General features: G+C 42.8%; 1 protein-coding gene across 2 annotated transcripts in view; it reads left to right on the top strand.

Moving 5' to 3' along the window:
• FANCI (FA complementation group I) overlaps positions 1 to 19,758 on the top strand; it is a 188,926-nt gene that overhangs the window by 26,623 nt on the left and 142,545 nt on the right. For both annotated transcript variants that reach the window (XM_030189691.1, XM_030189690.1), the window contains 4 exons: positions 2,105 to 2,177; positions 11,307 to 11,437; positions 11,675 to 11,828; positions 11,973 to 12,030. In XM_030189691.1, the coding sequence (XP_030045551.1) occupies positions 2,105 to 2,177; positions 11,307 to 11,437; positions 11,675 to 11,828; positions 11,973 to 12,030 (416 nt within the window). The remainder of the gene's footprint in view (positions 1 to 2,104; positions 2,178 to 11,306; positions 11,438 to 11,674; positions 11,829 to 11,972; positions 12,031 to 19,758) is intronic.

Genomic DNA, 19,758 nt, shown 5'->3' on the forward strand with positions numbered 1-19,758 from the left:
CAGCAGATTGTTGCGGCAATTCCGGTTTTCTTGCTCCTCCAAATGATCGCATAAGGCTGCTGCTTCTTTTTGTAATTCCACAATCTGTGACGCCATGCCATGTGCTGCATCTTCTTGCGCTGACACTGGCTGCTGCACCTCAGGAATTCTCTGGGTCTGTGTATCAAATTTCTCATTTATCTCATCAACCGCTGACTGAATTTTATTTAACCGGTCTTCCAGTGCCGTTGCTACTGTAAGGGAAATCTCCCTAGCTCAGTCCCCCGGCTGCAGTGCACTTGACTGTTGTGCTTGCTGGCCCGCCGCCATTTTAATTACTTTCGGAAAGAGGGCTTTTCTGTTTTTCAGGTCTCTCTGGCTTCTCGTGGGCATACCTTCTCCGAGGGCGCAATCTCGTTCGCTCAGCTGTACCCAAGCGATACCCAGTCAAAGTGTAAATATTCAGAGATCAACGTACTTGGGGGAAGTGCAGATATTTCGCAGATTTTTATTGAGATTTGGCGGAGCTCACTTTCCTGCTGCCATTCAGGTGGCAGGCATCACGTGAACCCCTTGTTGCTTCTTCTAGGGCTCAATTCCTTCCTGTGGGCAACTGAGTCCATATTAGGCTTCTGGAAACGGGAGCAGTTTGTGATGCCAGCTCTTCACGGCTGTAGATTGTGCTTCACTGATGGACTGCTTCTCCTGCTTCAGGGGTCCATGTGCATAACAGATGGAAAGACTGAGTTCTGCCTCTCCTTGCTCCTCGATTTGGGGAGGGGGGGTTGGCTGGCCCTTAGTTGCTCAAGAGCCCCGGAAGTTCTCCCGTCTCGGTGCTCTTGGATGTCAGGTGACCTCTGTTTTTCCTGTTTCCTATTTTCTTGTTTGTAGCAGTTGAGAGTGCCATTGCTTGGCTATTCGAAATACTGAGCATTCCAGGCTGCATGATATCCTTAAGGGGCAAAGAACCTGGGACTGTTTTCTCGGTCTCCTTCCACTGGTGGATGGACATAACCCATTGGTTTGGACTGGTCTGGTATGATTTAAAGGAAAGAAAATTATCAGGATGAGAACATAATTTTTCTATAGAATCCCGAAGAGTAGCAACATTCCATGCTACCAATTGTAGGGCAAGCAGTGGCTTCCCCCATGTTCATCTCAGTAGCAGAGTATTACTACTACTACTATTTAACATTTCTAAAGCGCTACTAGGGTTATGCAGCGCTGTACAATTTAACATAGAAGGACAGTCCCTGCTCAGAGAGCTTACAATCTAAAGGACAAATGTACAGTCAGTCGAGTAGGGGTCGTCAAAATGGGGCAGTCTAGATTTCCTGAAAGGTATAAAGGTTAGGTGCTGAAAGCAACATTGAAGAGGTGGGCTTTGAATAAGGATTTGAAGATGGATAGGGAGGAGGCTTGGCGTAAGGGCTCAGGAAGTTTACTCCGAGCATAGGGTGAGGCAAGGCAGAATGGGCGGAGCCTGGAGTTGGCAGTGGTGGAGAAGGGTACTGAGATGTTCATCTCAGTAGCAGAGTATGGACGTATTCTCCAGGAACTTGTCCAAACCTTTTTTTTAACCCAGATATGCTAACTGCTGTTACTACATCCTTCAGCAATGAGTTCCAGAGCTTAACTATTTGGTTGTGTAAAAAAAATATTTCCTCCTATTTGCTTTAAAAGTATTTCCTTGTAACTTTATTGAGTATCCCCTAGTTTTTGTACTTTTTCAAAGAATGAAAAATTGATTCACTTTTACTCGTTCTGTACCACGCAGAATTTTGTAGACCTCAATCATATCCTCCCCCCCACCCTAAGCCATCTCTTTTCCAAGCTGAAGATCCCTAATAAGTGTCAAGTACTATAATTAAGGCAACTGCAATACCTTGATACTTAGCTCAGATTTGTCCAGCATGGAAGTAGAACAAACCAGCTTAACCACATGTTCACATGTCAGATTTATAAGTAAAGGTCACAGTAGCTATTTGGTAGCTTTAGATGTGTCCAGTTAGCAGTTGCAAGATTAGAGATTTTATATTCTTGAAATATTTCTTCTTTTTTAATTGCTTGGGTATGTGTTCTGTCAATCTAAAGAGGACAGAACTAAAAAGTTGTTTGATTTTAGCTTGCAGATGCTATTACACAGCAGGCTATAAAGGGGAAGGAGACAGGAGCACTTTTAAGAGGAATATTCAAAGGTAAATATGACTGTGCCTGATTCAGACTGTATTATGTGCCTCCTGTGTTTGTCTGATTGTTTGGGGCTGATTTAAAACGTTTCTGGTACCTTATTACCATTCTATGTTAAATTGATTTGAGTCAGACCTTAAGCACATTAAGGGACATCCGTTAACTGCTTCTATATTTCTCAGCAGGATGTTTTTTTTCTGGTTATTTATAGAAAGCTTATTTCTTTGCTTGTGCTAGGAAGCTTTTTGAAGAGTTTAATTTTGAGTACCAGGAGTACACCAGGAAAGTACAAGGGTTGGAGGATTTCCCGTAGAATACATTTAATTATTATCTGAAGAGAAGCAGGTTCACAATAGCACAGGTAGGGGTTATGTGACTACACATGGCACTAAGTGGAACAATTTTAGAGCTTTCTGGAAGAGAGCCACGTCTTTTCTGCTGAAGCACAAGACTTAGAAACATGGGGGAGAATTCAATAAATGACACCCAAACTTAGGCGCTGGGACAATCCGGGCTAAGCTAGTATTCTGCAAAGGCTGCTCTGTGCAGAACGGCCTTACAAAATAGTAGCTTAGTACACATTTTTCACCTGACTTTGGTCATGAGCATTTATGCCTGCCAAAGGCTGGTGTAAATGTAGGTATTCTATAACATTGCGCCTAAATTCTGGGAATACCCTAACTCGTACATGCCCCTCCCATGGCCACACCCCATTTTGAGTTGCATGTTGTTTAATTTAGGCAACGTTATGTAATAGGGTGTAGGGCAGATATGCACGTAACTCCTAATTACTGCCAATTGTTGATAGCATTTAATTAGCTAATTAGTTTATGTGCAGATCCGTGCCAGAATGAGAACTGGTCTTTCAACGCAACCATGAACTGATGGGAGGATCATGAGAAAGGAGAACATAGATCTGCTTCTTTCCTGTGAAGAGGAAGTAACATTTTAGAATCCTTATCACTATGTGTTCTTTCATTAGGTTTATTAACCTAGTCTAAAGAAAATTTGTTTTCTTATTCCCACTACTCTTTCACCCATTCTTTATTGATCAGTGTTTTGAAAGCCCTTAAATGAATGATTTGGGGTAAAATCAGGGCCAGTGCAACTTGGTAAGTGAGGTAAACATAGGGTACTCCAACTTTTCAGGGGGGGGGGCTGGTACATATAAATGCAGACTGTCTGCAGCCTCTCGAGCTCTGCTGCTGAGAGCATAGCCTGATGTTTTTCCTTTGAAGGAAGGAACCCCACACATCGTTCACATTGGCTGCTGTAGAAGACAAGTGAGGCTGAATATGCAGTAGATAAATATGGTTCCCTTGCTTGGTTCTGTATTTCTATTCACATGCTTTACTGTATACTGCTTTGTATTTGTGCTCAAATTTATTTATTTATTGCCTGCTGTACAATGTTTTGCATTCTTTTCATTGCTGATTTAATTAAAATATTAACACAAAAGATACCCTTTGCCAGTTCTTTACACAAAAAGTATGTTTTCCTTGCATTTTTTAAGGGGTTACCTCCCTTATCTGACAACGGGGTCAGTCCTGTTTACGTTGGGTAATCAAAACTGTACTGTAGCTACATTAGTAGCTACATTTGTGAGGGGTTTTATTGTGTTGAAATTACTTCAGTGATCTTTTCTAGCATTACTGTTAGTAAGAGAAATGGGCAACCAGCTTGTTGTGGCTGTGAATGAGTGTAGGAATTCTCTATTTTTTAAAAAATTGTAATATGTTGCATATATGTGCATTTTCCACCTTTTCCACCTTAACATTGCTTCCTTAGCATCCTTACCAGAACAGACCAGGGCCTCTGGGTTTTATGCCCATTGACCAACAGATAGAGACAGAGACTAAAGACTTGTGCCTCTTTCCTGTAAGGGCACTTTGCAGCCTCAAGTGTCCAGTATTTCTCTGTCTCCAACAGATGGTGGAGGAGTGGCCTAGTGGTTAGGGTGGTGGACTTTGGTCTTGAGGAACTGAGTTCGATTCCCGGCACAGGCAGCTCCTTGTGACTCTGGGCAAGTCACTTAACCCTCCATTGCCTGCCGCTTTGAGCCTGCCATGAGTGGGAAAGCGCGGGGTACAAATGTAACAAAAATAAAATAAATGGTAATGGGCAGACTATGCAGCCTTTATGGACGTCCTTCACTCAAATCTAGGGTAAAAGTCAAGTGGGTAAAAAAAACGGGGAGACAGATTAAAACGTCTGAGAAGGACGACAGTCTTGCCTAACATAGACGTCCTTTATTCACAAAACCAAAAAGGACGTCCCTGACGAGCACTTGGACGAGACAAAAAAAAACAAACCTCCTCCAGGTCTCTCTCAGCCAATCACAGCGCGTTTAGCTGTCACTGGTGTCAGCTGAATGCGCTGTGATTGGCTGAGAGGCTGTGGGTGGCATCAGGCAGAGCTGCGTTCACATGCTGCTGGGACTCCCAAGCCTCCCCCCACCTCCGAAGCAGGCAAGCTGGGAATGGGATGGCTTTCACTGGGTGCGAGTGAGCAGGACTGTTAAAAAAAACAAAAACAAAACAGGTTATAACAGAAAGCCTATTGAAAAAAAAGACATTAAGCATACAGCGGGGACCAGGAGAAATGCTCACACTGCTCACATCTGAATTCTAGATTTACTTTCTCCTCCTCTTCCGTACAAAACTACAATCAGCTTTTAAAAATCACCGGGGAAAGAGAACGTTTAAATCCTTTTGCTGTCAGTCCATTTGGCTTCACTAATGGAATAAAGTGTATGGAAGAAGTGTCTATCGAAGCTTTTGAATCCCGAGTTTTTAAAGGAAGATTTAAAACTGATAGAAGAGCGAGAGTAAAAATTAAGAAGTACAACATCCTTTTTTTTGTTGTTTTTGTTGTTTTTGAGTGAAGGATGTCCCTGACAAGCACTTGGACTTTTTTTGTTTTTGGTTAAATTTATAGAAGTCTTTAGAGGCGAATAAATCCCGTGCAACCCCAACGAGAGGTGCAGACCTCCCGTTAGGTTTTCCACGGTTAGGCAATCGGAAAACGGTAGTGCATCTCATTACAATACGATTTATACACACAATACTAATTTGCTCATCTGCATTCAGTTTTTGTTAGCTGCTACCGTGACAGGGAAATGGCTCGGAGAACCCTTTTGTGCATGTCCCGGTTTACTACTTACGTGTTAAACTGGCTAGAACCAGTTTAAAAACCACGTTGCTGGCTCGTTAAGTTTAGTGCATCTGGCCCTATGTTCCTAAACAGTGTTATATGCTGAGTCTATTCAGAGACTTAAACCTGGGGCTGCTAGGTACCAAGAATAAACTCCAAGCTTTAATCCCATTCTTTATTTAATCCAGTTGATGACAAGGTAAAACAAATCACTTACAGTTGTGTTGCGACAGATTAGGGATTCTGTACATACAGAGTGAGTCTGTGTCTGTGATGAGCTCGAGAGAAGGAACTGTCAGTGCCTGGTAATTTGAACACTGAAACACAGGTCTAACAGAAATCGCAGCTGTAGCAACACTGGTAACCACACAGCTGCACAGGTAAAAAAAAAAAAAAAGAAGGAAAGAAAATCACTATGGCTTACTACCCTGGGAAGAAACAAACAGTAGTTTACTGCCTCAACATGGAGAGAGAAAGCCCTCTACAAGTTGGCACTGTGGCATAGTTCCAGCTACCATCTCTCCCAGTTTCCTCAGAGAGAGCAATTGGAAAGAGGGGAGAATTCTGCTCCTCCCAGCATGCCAAGAGGCAAGCAGTAACAAAGCTCCAAAAGGCATTTAGCAGAACACAGGTGTTTATAAGGATTAATCACAGAGGACAGGGGTGGCTCGACGATTAGGCCACCTGAGGCAGAGGCCTCTGGTGGCAATCTTCGGGGAGCGGCATCCCCTTCCTTCCTCCACCCTGTTCCCTGAGATTTACCTTCTCTCTTCATGTTCCAGAAGCCGGTGGTGTTAGCAATTCCAGTTCGCTGCCCTGCCACCAGCCTCACCTGCTTCTTGTCTTTACTGTAGTTGTCTCTGATATAACTTCCTGTTGTCATAGGTGGCCACTGTAGAGAAGAGGCCAGTGCTGGCAGCAGGGCACTGTATTGGAATCTCTGCTGCCCGCGTCGGCTTTTGTAAGAATGTAAACTTGCCCTGGGGGAGGGGTGTGGAGCGGAGGAGGCATCTCGGCCCTGGGGGCGGGGGAGGGGCATCTCAGCCTTGCCTCAGGCAGCATCTTGCCTTGGGACCACCCCTGACAGAGGACTGCAGAAGTGCAGGGATGTGATTCATATACATAATAAATATACAGACTTGTAATCTGTCACAAGCAGACAGCACAAGCTGCCCTGTGCAATGGGGGCAGAACAAATGGGCTATAATTATTACTCAGTGAGCTGGATGGGGTCATGAGGAGTGATTAGATTCAAAGGGCACATTGCAGTTCTTTGCTAGTGGCATTTCACACTGGCTAGGCCAGAGCACCAGTCTCAATTTGCCTCATAGCCAGTGCACCTGTTATGGAGGCCCCAGCTGAATGCGCTAAGTGTTTGTGCTATGAATGCAGGCAGAGCCAATCAGGTGATTGCTCCTCTCGCAGAGGCCCTTCGTCTCAGGTCCCGGATCACAGCGGCAGTCCAGCCAAAAGAACAAGTCTCTATCGGGCACAGTGAAGGTTCAGGTTGCAGCTTGCTTCAGACTCAGTGCTGTTGTGGAGATTGCGCGAAAAGCTGTCACTTTGCTACAAAAGCTGTTAGAGCTGCTGATGCAGCGTCCGTTTTGCAGCCTGACAGCCCCTTAAAGGGACATAAGGGTGTCTTTGCTATTAGGTCCTAGTACCTTGGGACAGGCAAGTTATTTTTTTTCCTGAATTTATTTTGTCTCATAGAATATTTATTTTTTATTGAAGAGGGGTCAGATCGCTCAGTAGCAGAGTGCTATGACTCCACTGGTGGTTCACACCTATGAATTATCTGTTATTCAAGCCTTAGTTCTTGAGAACTCTTGTCATATGATTCTGCTCCATTCTTTTGCCACCCAGATTCTATAGCATCTGATTTTGGTTTAGTATCAGATTTTCTGGAAGAAGGGAAACTCCTGGCAATGGAGGGAGATGATCCGACAGTGGTATATTTATATTTTTTTTATTTTTTGTTACATTTGTACCCCGCGCTTTCCCACTCATGGCAGGCTCATTGCGGCTTACATATTGTATACAGGTACTTATTTGTACCTGGGGCAATGGAGGGTTAAGTGACTTGCCCCATGATTTGTCAAAACTTATCTCTAAAACATTGGACATTTTGAATATTCCACTTTTACAGGCCGAGGACATGCCAAACTCGAGCAATCCCATCTTGGTGGTCTGAGGGAGGTCATCTAAAGCATTTCCAGTGTACGAGACCATTCAAACCCTGGTCTCAGCAGAGTGGGATACTCTTGAGTCTAGTCTCAAGGTGGGAAGAGAAAAAAAAAGAAAATTAAAGCAGCCCAAGTTTGATGCATTAGTGATGGCTGTCGCCAAAGAGAGTCATTCCAGTGGAAGGAGGCTTGGCCTTAAAGGATGTTCAAGATCAGAAACCGGATTCCTTGCTGAAGCAGGCCTTGATTTCTTAGCCTTGTGTCTAGAAGTGGCTATCTGCAGTTGCCTAGACATCAAGAGATTCTCTACTTTGTATACAACGAGGTAGGGGAGTTCCATTGGAGGATGATGTGGAAACATTTGCAGCGGTCTCATCTAGAGAAGCCCCTGGCTTATGTGGCAGATGCCCTCTATGATTTGGTAAGGGCATTAGTGAGAAATACGGCTGTTGCAGTTTCTGTGAAGCAGTTGGTATGGCTTTATAACTGGCACACTGATACCGCATTCAAGGTTTGACTCTAGGCATTCTTTTAGGGGTAAGCTACTATTTGGAGAAGATAAACTTGTTAAGGATTTGGGAGAGCCTAGACCTCAGAGACTTCCCAAGGATAAACAGAGGTCTTTCAGACAACCTTCTTTGAGATCTAGATACCAGGAATCTAAAAGATGCAGGCCTGGGAAAACAGGATCTTATCAGCATTCCAGGTTTCTGTCACGGCAGTCATCTTCGCCTAGTGGTTAGTGCAGTGGACTTTGATCCTGGGGAACTGAGTTCGATTCCCACGGCAGCTCCTTGTGACTGGGCAAGTCACTTAACCCTCCATTGCCCCTGGTACAAAATAAGTACCTGAATATATGTAAACCGCTTTGAAAGGCGGTATATCAAGTCCCATTTCCCTTTCCCTTTCATGGAGATGAGAAGAAATCCCCATACTTCCCAATGAAAGGATGTGGGTCCATTCCTCGATGGATCAGTGAAAAGCTGCTTTGAAGATAGTGTTTCTTTTGGCTATTACCTCGACGCATAGGAGTTCAGAGTTGCAAGCATTGTTCTGTAGGGATAACTTCCTTCGTTTTACAGAGATGGGGGTGTTGGTTGGGGTGGTGCCTTTGTTCCTTCTCATGTTAACCAAGTACTTTTGCTTCTTTATTTTATAAGGGAAGAGTATGGTCAGGAATTTTGAATTCTGCATTTGTTGGACATTTGAAGTGCTTCAGTACCTGGAGGTAACTAATGATTTAAGAAAATGGGACAGACTACTGGTCCTTTATGGAGGTGCTAGGAAGAGTGAAGCAGCTTTGAAAACAATTGTTGCACAGTGGCTTAAGTAGATTATTGTCTAATCAAAGCTGACGAGTCGGAAAAACTGAAATTTTTATAAACCTGGAGGATGTAATGGGTCAATTTGACAGATTGAAGAGTAGCAAATCTCCTGGATCGGATGGTATCCATCCCAGAGTACTGATAGAATTGAAAAATGAACTTGCAGAACTATTGATAGTAATATGTAATTTATCTTTAAAATCAAGCGTAGTTCTGGAAGATTGGAGGGTGGCCAATGTAACGCCGATTTTTAAAAAAAGGTTCCAGAGGAGATCCGGGAAATTTTAGACCGGTGAGCCAAACGTTGGTGCCGGGCAGAATGGTAGAGACTATTATAAAGAACAAAATTACAGAGCATGTTCAAAAGCATGTTTTAATGAGACAAAGCCAGTATGGATTTAGTGAAGGGCATTCTTGCTTCATCAATCTATTACATTTCTTTGAAGGGGTGAACAAACAGGTGGATAAAGGTGAGCCTGTTGATATTGTGTATCTGGATTTTCAGAAGGCGTTTGAGAAAGTACCTCATGAAAGACTCTAGAGGAAATTGGAGAGTCATGGGATAGGAGGTAGTGTCCTATTGTGGATTAAAAACTGGTTAAAAGATAGAAAACAGAGAGTAGGGTTAAATGGTCAGTATTCTCAATGGAGAAGGGTAGATAGTGGAGTTCCCCAGGGGTCTGTGCTGGGACCGCTGCTTTTTAACATATTTATAAATGATCTAGACATGGGAGTAACTAGTGATGTAAGTAAATTTGCTGATGTCACAAAGTTATTCAAAGTTGTTAAATCGCGAGAGGATTGTGAAAAATTACAAGAGGGCCTTATGAGACTAGGAGACTGGTTGTCTATATGGCAGATGACGTTTAATGTGAGCAAGTTCAAAGTGATGCATGTGGGAAAGAGGAACTCGAATTATAGCTACGTAATTCAAGGTTCCACATTAGGAGTCACTGACCAAGAAAGGGATCTAGGTGTCGTCGTTGATGATACGTTTAAACCTTCTGCTTAGTGTGCCGTGGCGGCTAAGAAAGCAAATAGAATTTTAGGTATTATTAGGAAAGGAATGGAAAACAAAAATGAGGATGTTATAATGCCTTTGTATCGCTCCATGGTGTGTCCGCACCTCTAATATTGTATTCAATTCTGGTTGCCGCATCTCAAAAAAGATATAGTGGAATTAGAAAAGGTGCAGAGAAGGGCGACGAAAATGATAAAGGGGATGGGATGACTTCCCTATGAGGAAAGGCTAAAGCGGCTAGGGCTCTTCAGCTTGGAAAAATACGGCTGAGGGGAGATATGATAGAGGTCTATTAAATAATGAGTGGAGTGGAAAGGGTAGATGAGAAGCATCTGTTTACTGTTTCCAAAAATACTAGGAATAGGGGGCATTTGATGAAGCTACAAAGTAGTAAATTTAAAACATATTGGAGAAAATGTTTTTCACTCGATGTGTAATTAAACTCTGGAATTTGTTGCCAGAGAATGTGGTAAAGGCAGTTAGTTTAACGGGGTTTAAAAAAGGTTTGGACGGCGTCCTAACGGTAAAGTCCATAGACCATTATTAAAATGGACTTGGGGAAACTCCATTGCTTATTTTTGGGATAAGCAACATAAAATGTTTTGTACTTTTTGGGATCTTGCCAGGTATTTGTGACCTGGATTAGCCACTGTTGGAAACAGGATGGAGGGCTTGATGGACCTTTGTTCTATCCCAGTATGGCAATACTTATGTACTTATGTATAAATCTTGAAAGGAAAACAACCTCCATTGGGAATTGGAGCTCATTCTATTAGAGGAGTCCCCTTGTCTTGAATAGAGGCTCGTGCAGTGGAACCTTTGGACATTTTTAAGGCAGCAACCTGGTCCTCGCTTCATATCTTTGCTAAACACTGCAGGCTCGATTTTCAAGTTGAAAGAAAGTGGTATTTGCAATCCTTTCCCAAAGTACTTCGGCTTCAAGAGTCCCACCTTGACCACTGTTTTGCTGCATGTCAGAGGTCCTGGACTGGTCTGGTAAGGACATTAAGGAATGAGAAATAATGTCTTAACCTGATAATTTTCACTTCTTTAATCTCACCAGACCGCTTTAAAGTCCCGCCCAGATATTCTCTTGAGATTGTCTGCGTGCTACTGTATAGTATTTTTTATAGAAATTCTAGTCCATTTCATTGAGTTTTTTTTCTCATGTTTCTCAGTTCTGTTCCAGTTATCAATTAGGTCATTCATAATTCAATGATTAATACTTGGTAACTCGGATAAAGTGGAATCTCCTGTTCACCAATGCTTGTCAGGCGAAATACTGAATACTTGAGACTGCATGGTGCCCTTATAGGTCAGAGTCCACAAATCTTTAGTCTTTATCTCCGTTTGCTGATTGATGGACATAATCCACAGGTCCTGGACTTGTCTTGTAGGACTAAAAGAAAGAAAATATCAAGTAAGACATAATTTCTCCCTTCTTCTTAACAGGTTCCTCTTGTTCTCAGGATGTTGGTGTTCAAAGGAGACTCCTTGTTTATAAACATTCTATCCCATTAGTTGAGTCGGGCGACTTGAAATCGGATGTGGCTTCAGAGATTATAGGCTTGTTGATGCTAGAGGTAGGTGGACAGTGGGAAAGAAACTCAAGTGATGATAAAAATTGAGCACTTTATTTCCATGGCAGGGGATGGAATTTGGTAGTTTTTATTGCTCATTACATCTATGAAATGACTAAATTGGTAGCCTGTTCTATAGAAGCCTCCTTTTTCCTGGTCTCCCTGAAGTTTATTGGGATCTTGAGGAATCTAGTACAGTGGTTCCCAAACCTAATTCTGGAGATATTTTTTCTGCTGTAGGTTCACCAGCTGCCAGGAGCTTCCTTGATTGAACTGGCTAATCTTTTCGTTGATGGTATTAAAGGCGGTACTTTAACCAATGGAAAATCCCTGGAGTTATTTCCCACAATTCTTACTGCTCTTTCTTCAAAGGATACCCTGGCCTTTGGGAAAGGTAATTCAAGAAGCTCTTTATATTTTCTCTTGGTAGGGGGTGGGGGTCCATATCTATACCTATAAGGAGATCAAGATTATGATTCATTTTTGGTTGCATTTCTTTAGTGTCTTTTTAACTGTGCTTTTATCTCATGTTCCATAGGCGAACTCTCTGGTGAAGAATTTAAGAAGCAGCTAATCAACAGCCTTTGTGCAAGCAGGTCAGTGACACATTAGACAATATTCCTTACTGGGTTCATCAGACGCTTCATTCTAAAACCGATCATATATATATTACTACTACTAATCATTTCTTTAGAGCCACTAGACATACGCAGTGCTGTACACATTATATGCAACTACTTTCTCTGTCCCTAGTGGGCTCACAATCTAAAGTTTGTTTGTTTTTTGTACCTGGGGCAGTGGAGGGTTAAATGACTTTCCAAGGGTCACAGGTTGCTGCAGTGGGAATTGAACCCAGTTCCCCAGGATCTCAGTCCGCTTCACTAACCATTAGGAGACTCCTCCACTTATGCCATTGGCTCCATGTTTGGCAAAAGGCAGTCTAGAGTTTCATAATGGCCCTCAAGATAAAGAAAATGAGAGTTGGGGAGGCAAGGAGCATGTGAAAGATAATAGATGGGAAGGAGGGCAGGGCAAGGAGAATGGGATGATGGGAGGGAGGAGAACAATGAGCAGAGATTGACTGACTGGGAGGGAGGACAAAATAAGAATATATGGGGAACAAGTGGAAGATAATGGATGGGAGAGAGGAGGTATAGTAGTAGGTAAAGAATGTGAAGTTAAGTAAGGAGGGAATAGAATGGGAGGAGTAAGAAGAAAAGAGAAATGGACCGTTTGGGAGGGTATTAGAGGCTATAGAGAGAAGAGAAAAATCAAGGAAAAGAAATTAAAAACAAACAATGCCCTTATCCCTCCTCCTAACCCTCCCTCCAGTCTATGGTATACACAGCAGCCCAATGATTGAACATCCCCCCCTCCCAAATCAGACATTAAACAGTGCACTTCTAGCTTTCTGTGGATCAAGCACCAAAAAGGTTCCAAAACTTTGACAGGATTTCTATTTCATCATTTCCCTTTCCTTAACTGCCATTTTATCCATCATTACCATTTTGAAACAGCTGTACTTGCTTTTTGCATCAGGCTTGGGGGCTCTTGTGTGCTAGTAACTGTTTTGTATAGGAAGAGATCCTTTCCCCTTTTCCACTCCCATAGTTATGAAATCATCAAACCAGATGACATGAGCAGATCTATCCCCAATAAACAGTTAAGATTTCCAGTCACTTCCCCAAAATTGGTGGCTTAGTGTTGCCTTAGGACTACCATGTCTTAAATATTCTGCAATTGCACTGATGTGTACCCAGAATGCTCTGTCTGGTGTATGTGCCTTTGATAGAAATTTATATCGCAGCTCCCTCAGTGGAGCATTGTTCGTAAGAGTATCCAATGTCTGGATTGCTATGCTAATCATTTCCTTCATCACTTGTTCTTCCAAATCTTTAGTCTTCACTAAAACCAAACTCCATATTTAACTTTTCCAAGGCCTTGTGAAAATTTGCCATGCGGCCTTTAGTTTCACAGTCTAACACCAAAGTGTTTATTAAAGCTTGCCCTGCCTTCTGTAGAAATTGTTTTTGTAAGCTAAGGACAAAGTGCTTCAACTGGAGATAAGCAAAGAAATGGGTGTTTTGAAATTGAATGCACACCCTGCAGTACTTGAAAAACCCTCACTTCCCCTTCTTCACTTAGGATGGATACCAAGCCCCAAACATCCTTCAACTCCCATTTCCTAGGAGATGGTATCCTTGGCAGGAATTCCTTACTGTTCAAGGACAAGCAGGCCAGTTGTATTCTCACATCTGAGTGACATCATCTGATGGAGCCCTGTGCAGATGCTGACTAGCAAGATGATTGTAGAGATTTCTAGTAGCATCCCGCTGTGCATACACTGGTGCCTTCCCACCCGACGTGCAAGTGTGGGTCCCTCAGTCTTCATTTTTACACGAAGCAGGGAGGACATGTTTCGTGTTCTTCTCACAGTGTGTTTTTTCTCTGCTATTGCAGTGCCTTCCCATGCAAGAATTTTTGTCCCTTTCACAATTCTTTTATCCTTAAACTTTATTTTACTTTCCTTTCAGGCTCATTTTTGAAAGAGATGGACGTCTGTATTTCGACATAAATCGGAACATGGACGTCCATCTCCCAGGGATGTCCAAATCAGTATAATCAAAACCCGATTTTGGATGTCTCCAACTGCAGTCCATTGCAAGGACATCCAAATTTCAAGGGGGCGTGTCGGAGGCATGGTGAAGGCGGGACTTGGGTGTGCCTAAGACTTGGACGTCTTTGAGCCATAGTCGAAAAAAGCAAGGACGTCCTAAAGTAAAACTTGGATGTTTTCCGCTGGATGTGTTTTTTTTTACGAATAAGGCACAAAATGGTGCCCAAAATGACCAGATGATCACCAGAGGGAATCGGGGATAACCTCTCGTTACTCCCTCAGTGGTCACTAACCCCCTCACACCCTCAAAAAACATCTTTAAAAATATTTTGTGCCAGCCTTAGATGTCATACTCGGGTCCATGACAGCACATGCAGGTCCCTGGAGCAGTTTTAGTGGGTACTGCAGTGCACTTCAGAGAGATGGACCCAGGCCCATACCCCCCCTACCTGTTACATTTATGGAGGAAACAACGAGCCCTCCAAAACCCACCAGAAACCCACTACCCACATATAGGTGCCCCCTTCACCTGTAAGGGCTATGGTAGTGGTGTACAGTTGTGGGTAGTGTTTTTTTGGGGGGAGGGGGGGTTTGGGGGGCTCAGCACACAAGGTAAGGGAGCTATGTACCTGGGAGCATTTTATGAAGTCCACTGCAGTGCCCCCTAGGGTGCCCGGTTGGTGTCCTGCCATGTCGGGGACCAGTGCACTAGAAATCCTGGCTCCTCCCATGTCCAAATGGCTTGCATTTGGACGTTTTTGACATGGACGTCTTTGGTTTCGAAAATCGCTGAAAGTCAAAGACGTCCATGTCTAGGGACATCCATGTCTAAGGACGTTCAAATTCAAGGACGTCCTTAGTATTTTTGAAACGAAAGATGGATGTCCATCTTTTTTTGAAAATACGGTTTTCCCTGCCCCCGGATTTGGACGTTTTACAAAGACGCCCAAATCCAAACATAGATGTTTCTTTCGAAAATGCCCCTCTGTTTCCTTTTAGTTTTTTTAGTATTTTTAGCTCGTCCTTTCTTTTTTGCGAGTTGCTAGGCCCGCTTAGGCCAGAGCACGACCTCAGTTTGAAGGCTGCCCCTTTTTACACTCACAATTGAGGAGTTTAATTTGGCCACAATTCTTTTTTTGATGTCTAAGACAACCCCCAGTGGCTTCAAGAGGTGTGCCTAATGTAGTCAGGTGAATTCTGTGATGGTCCCGCACTCATGGTACATCGGATACCTTGAGCCTAACCATGAGCCTAACTCTTGTTCTCTCTGTTTGAAAATGCAGTTGAGGACACAGAGAGCATCGCAGGTTCAGCAGGAAAACATTTGGCTCCTCGAAGGCCGGTCTTTTGGCCAGAAGCATCAACCTCGATGACTGCTCAGACTTTGACTACCACTGGGAGTCCACTGGCATCGAGGAAGTCTCCACCTCTCTCGACATCAGGCGCTGAAAGTAGGCTTTGGGACACGTCAGCATCGGACCTGACATCGAGGGTGTGTACAGGTTCGATGTCCTCCTCAGCACAAAATGACTGCAATACTGAGCATTGGGAAAGCCCAAGAAGCATGCATGGTGGGACACTGCTAGGAATTTCTACAATCATCTCACTAGTCAGCATCCGCATCAACCTCTGTCGGATAACGTCACCCAGATATTCTCAGAGGACAGCTATCCAAGTATCCTCATACCTGCTACAACTGAGTAACTTCGTTTTTCCTACAATCCATAATAAGCGTTACTCCTGGATGTCCTCTTGTGAAGTTTGTGGGCTGTTTTCAGATCTAACTTACATATTTCACTATTAGCAACCAGTTTTACCAATTGTGTTGCGACACACCTGCAATATGTAGAGTCATTTGGGAATCAGTCATTTTGTTCAGACATATCTGTCTCAGGCCGAATGGAAGGTCGTGCCAATTTCATAGAAGCCCCTGGGCATCCTGCACTAAAGGTTGCACATTGAGACTGTGCAGTTTTCATACATTTGTCATTATCCTCATCCCCAGATAAATAATAGATCTGGTCTCCCAGTTCAATGAGAAAGCTGTCTCTCAGTCCTTCTGAAGAGCTGGTTGGATGCTAAGGTCTCCAGTTTTGTTAAATTTAGTTCCAAATCTTAGACAAAAGTTCCCAGAGTCTTGCTAGTACCATTAGTGGTCCCCATACAAAATTTTCAGGGATAGCTGGAAGAACCTCTTGATTCCATACCAGTGTAGGGCCTGGAATAAATAATCCCAGCTTAATCTGTCAAAAGCCTTTTTTGAATCACAGCTCAGAAGCAGGGTGTGACAAAACAGTGGGTTTCTGAGCCTATTAATATTCTTTTGCTGAGGACGTGTATTTCTCCTGTGTTTTGCTGATGATATATGTTTCTCCTGGTTGGCCAGCAGATGGCAATTGTCTTTTATTTATTTATTTTTAAAGCTGTACCAGAAGTGACAGTTTTCTTTTTCCTTCCTAACTGTGAGGTAATATGTTAGTCTCAGTTTGGAAGTAGAGGGAGAAAGACCTCTCTACTGAGAACCTGTGATCAGTTATATTCTGTAACTTGTGAGCAGTTATATTTCCTGTACTTCCCAGGCACTATTCAGGTAGTGATAAAATGTTTAGATGGTTTTATAATTAATCCTATTTCAGTTACCTGTTATTGTGTGCTATTTTCCCCATCTGTTTTATAGTTCACTGTTCAATATTTTTATGACAATAAACCTCTTAGTTTATTGCCTCTGTTTGTGTGGACTGACTAAGAACTGTGGAACCCCTGGGAGTGTGGCCCCAGTGTCCTAGAAATCACTGGGGAATAATTTGAGAACAGGAGACTTGCCCAGAGGTGGTTGGGACCCAGTCGGTGGGAGGAGGGTGCTAGTGTAGAACACAAGTGGCAGGTGCAGGTGGACCTGAGCTGTGCTGGGTACAGACCCTCCAGGTGGCCGCAGGGTTGGCCCCAGGCGAGTGGCTAGGTGTTTCGTCACACAGTGTGGTGGTTCAATCCTCCTACATTTTTCTAGGGCATCAACAACTTGGGCACATGCAGGACTGCTCTGCGTTCATGGACAAATCTTACCTGATCTCTCCTATCAGCTTTAAGTATATAACATGCCAATCTGTCTGCCATAATTTTCAAATCAAATCAAACACTAACTTGTTGACCACTAGTATCCCTGCTTCAGAGTTCAATGCAGTATACAAAGTAGTAGATAAAGCACAAAATTAGTTCAAATTACAAACATTAAAAAAAATTCTATTAGTCATTAACATTTTTAGGAAATAAGGTTTTTACCTTCTTTCTAAAAGTAGCATAGTTATATTTAGTTCTGATATGAGATGGAAGAGAATTCCACAATGATACTCCCAATACTGAAAATATGGAATTTAATATTTTCAAAAGCATGGCCTTGTTATAAAAAGGTGGACATAAAATCAATTGATCTCGAAGACGCAGAGAATGTCCAATAATGAGTGAAGTAAGTTTAATCAATAGTTCTGAAGTGGATCCATATAACATTTGAAAAATTAAACAAACTACTTTAAACTTAATTCTCTCCTTAACAGGGACCCAATGTAATTTCCTAATGTATGGTGTAATACTGCTATATCTATTTTTTTTTAAATTTGTACCCCGTGCTTTCCCACTCATGGCAGGCTCAATGTGGCTTAGGTACTTATTTGTACCTGGGGCAGTGGAGGGTTAAGTGACTTGCCCAGAGTCACAAGGAGCTGCCTGTGCCTGCAGTGGGAATCGAACCCAGTTCCCCAGGACCAAAGTCCACCACTCTAACCACTATCTAACCACTGTATCAGCTGCAATTTTTAAAGATTTTTAGAAAACAAGCCAAAAAAACAGGACATTACAATAATCCAAATGAGGTATTGTGACAAAACAGTTGGTTTTTAAGCCTGTAAAACTGTATAGATTATTTCTTGAAGTGTATTTCTCTAGTTTGACCAGCAGGTGATGCATTTTTATGTTTAAAGCTGTTAACAGACTGTTCCCACTTCAGTAAGACAAAAAATAAAGGTGGGAAATTGACCAAGGATTCCAGAACCAAGGAGAACAAACTTGATGCCTAAAAAGGTTTACTGATCAAAGACTCGACTAATATCTTTTGCATCATTACTACAAAGGTCTTTTTTAAGTCCCATCTGTTATGCTACAAGATTGATAAGGCACAATATTGGAGATTCATAATCAACACAATATAAGACTCCTGAAGCATGCCTCAGGCTGAGACACGGCACCGTGATGTGGCCAGCTATGTTTAAAACTACTTGTTCTGGGCTCTGATTGGCCCAGCATGTACTGGCTTTTTCTCCAGTCTCAGCCAGGGAGAAAAGAGAATGATCTCTTTGCTGAGGCCTTGTGAACAGTTATATTTGATAACTTGTGAGCAAGTTTGCCTGTTTGCGGACGATACTAAGATTTGTAACAGAGTGGACACCCGGGAGGGAGTGGAAAACATGAAAAAGGATCTGCGGAAGCTTGAAGAATGGTCTAAGGTTTGGCAATTAAAATTCAATGAAAGGTATTAATCCGCAAACAAATCTTTTCCGGAGATGCGAAGGCGGTAGAACGAGAGGACATGAAATAAGATTGAAGGGGGGCAGACTCAGGAAAAATGTCAGGAAGTACTTTTTCATGGAGAGAGTGGTGGATACTTGGAATGCCCTCCCGCGGGAGGTGGTGGAGATGAAAATGGTAACAGAATTCAAACATGCGTGGAATAAACATAAAGGAATCCTGTTTAGAAGGAATGTATCCTTGGGAGCTTAGCCGAGTTTAGGTGGCAGAGCCGGGGGATAGTGCTGGGCAGACTTATACGGTCTGTGCCAGAGCCGGTGGTGGGAGGCGGAGCTGGTGGTTGGGAGGCGGAGATAGTGCTGGGCAGACGTATACTGTCTGTGCCAGAGCTGGTGGTGGAAGGCGGGGATAGTGCTGGGCAGACTTATACGGTCTATGCCAGAGCTGGTGGTTGGGAGGCGGGGATAGTGCTGGCCAGACTTATACGGTCTGTGCCCTGAAGAGGGCAGGTACAAATAAAAAGTTGCACATATGAATTTATCTTGTTGGGCAGACTGGATGGACCGTGCAGGTCTTTTTCTGCCATCATCTACTATGTATGTTACTATGAGGCTCATTTTCAAAGCACTTAGCCTCCCAAAGTTCCATAGAAACCTATGGAACTTAGCCTCCCAAAGTGCTTTGAAAATATGCCTCAATGTCTCAGCAAATTAAATAAAATAAAAACTATTTTACTACAGCAATGTACAAACTTTTAACTCCTAACCCTTATTCACTTGTACAGTACCCTTGTATGTTTTATCTTTCCCACCTTATTAATTCCCTTATCCCTTATTTGTATTGTTTGTCGTGATAAGATTGTAAGCACTTTTGAGCAGGGACTGTCTCTTCACGTTCAAGTGTACAGCTCTGCGTACGTCTAGTAGCGCTATAGAAATGATTGCTAGTAGTAGTACAGTAGCTCCATGACTGCACACACAGATGTGCCTTCAGTAATTTACGAAAAGATGTCCCCCAGGATACAAGATCTTACATACTATGAGAGATTAAAAAAAGAAAGGAGGCAGAATAGCAATGATCTCCAAATTCTTCCTCAAAACAGAATTGATATCCAAATTTTGTTCTCCATAACTCAAAATTCTATCCTGCACAATACAAGATGACATCCTACAAGATCAGCTGTGCTGCA

Source organism: Microcaecilia unicolor, chromosome 1 (genome assembly GCF_901765095.1).
Source record: "Microcaecilia unicolor chromosome 1, aMicUni1.1, whole genome shotgun sequence".
Taxonomy (NCBI): domain Eukaryota; kingdom Metazoa; phylum Chordata; class Amphibia; order Gymnophiona; family Siphonopidae; genus Microcaecilia; species Microcaecilia unicolor.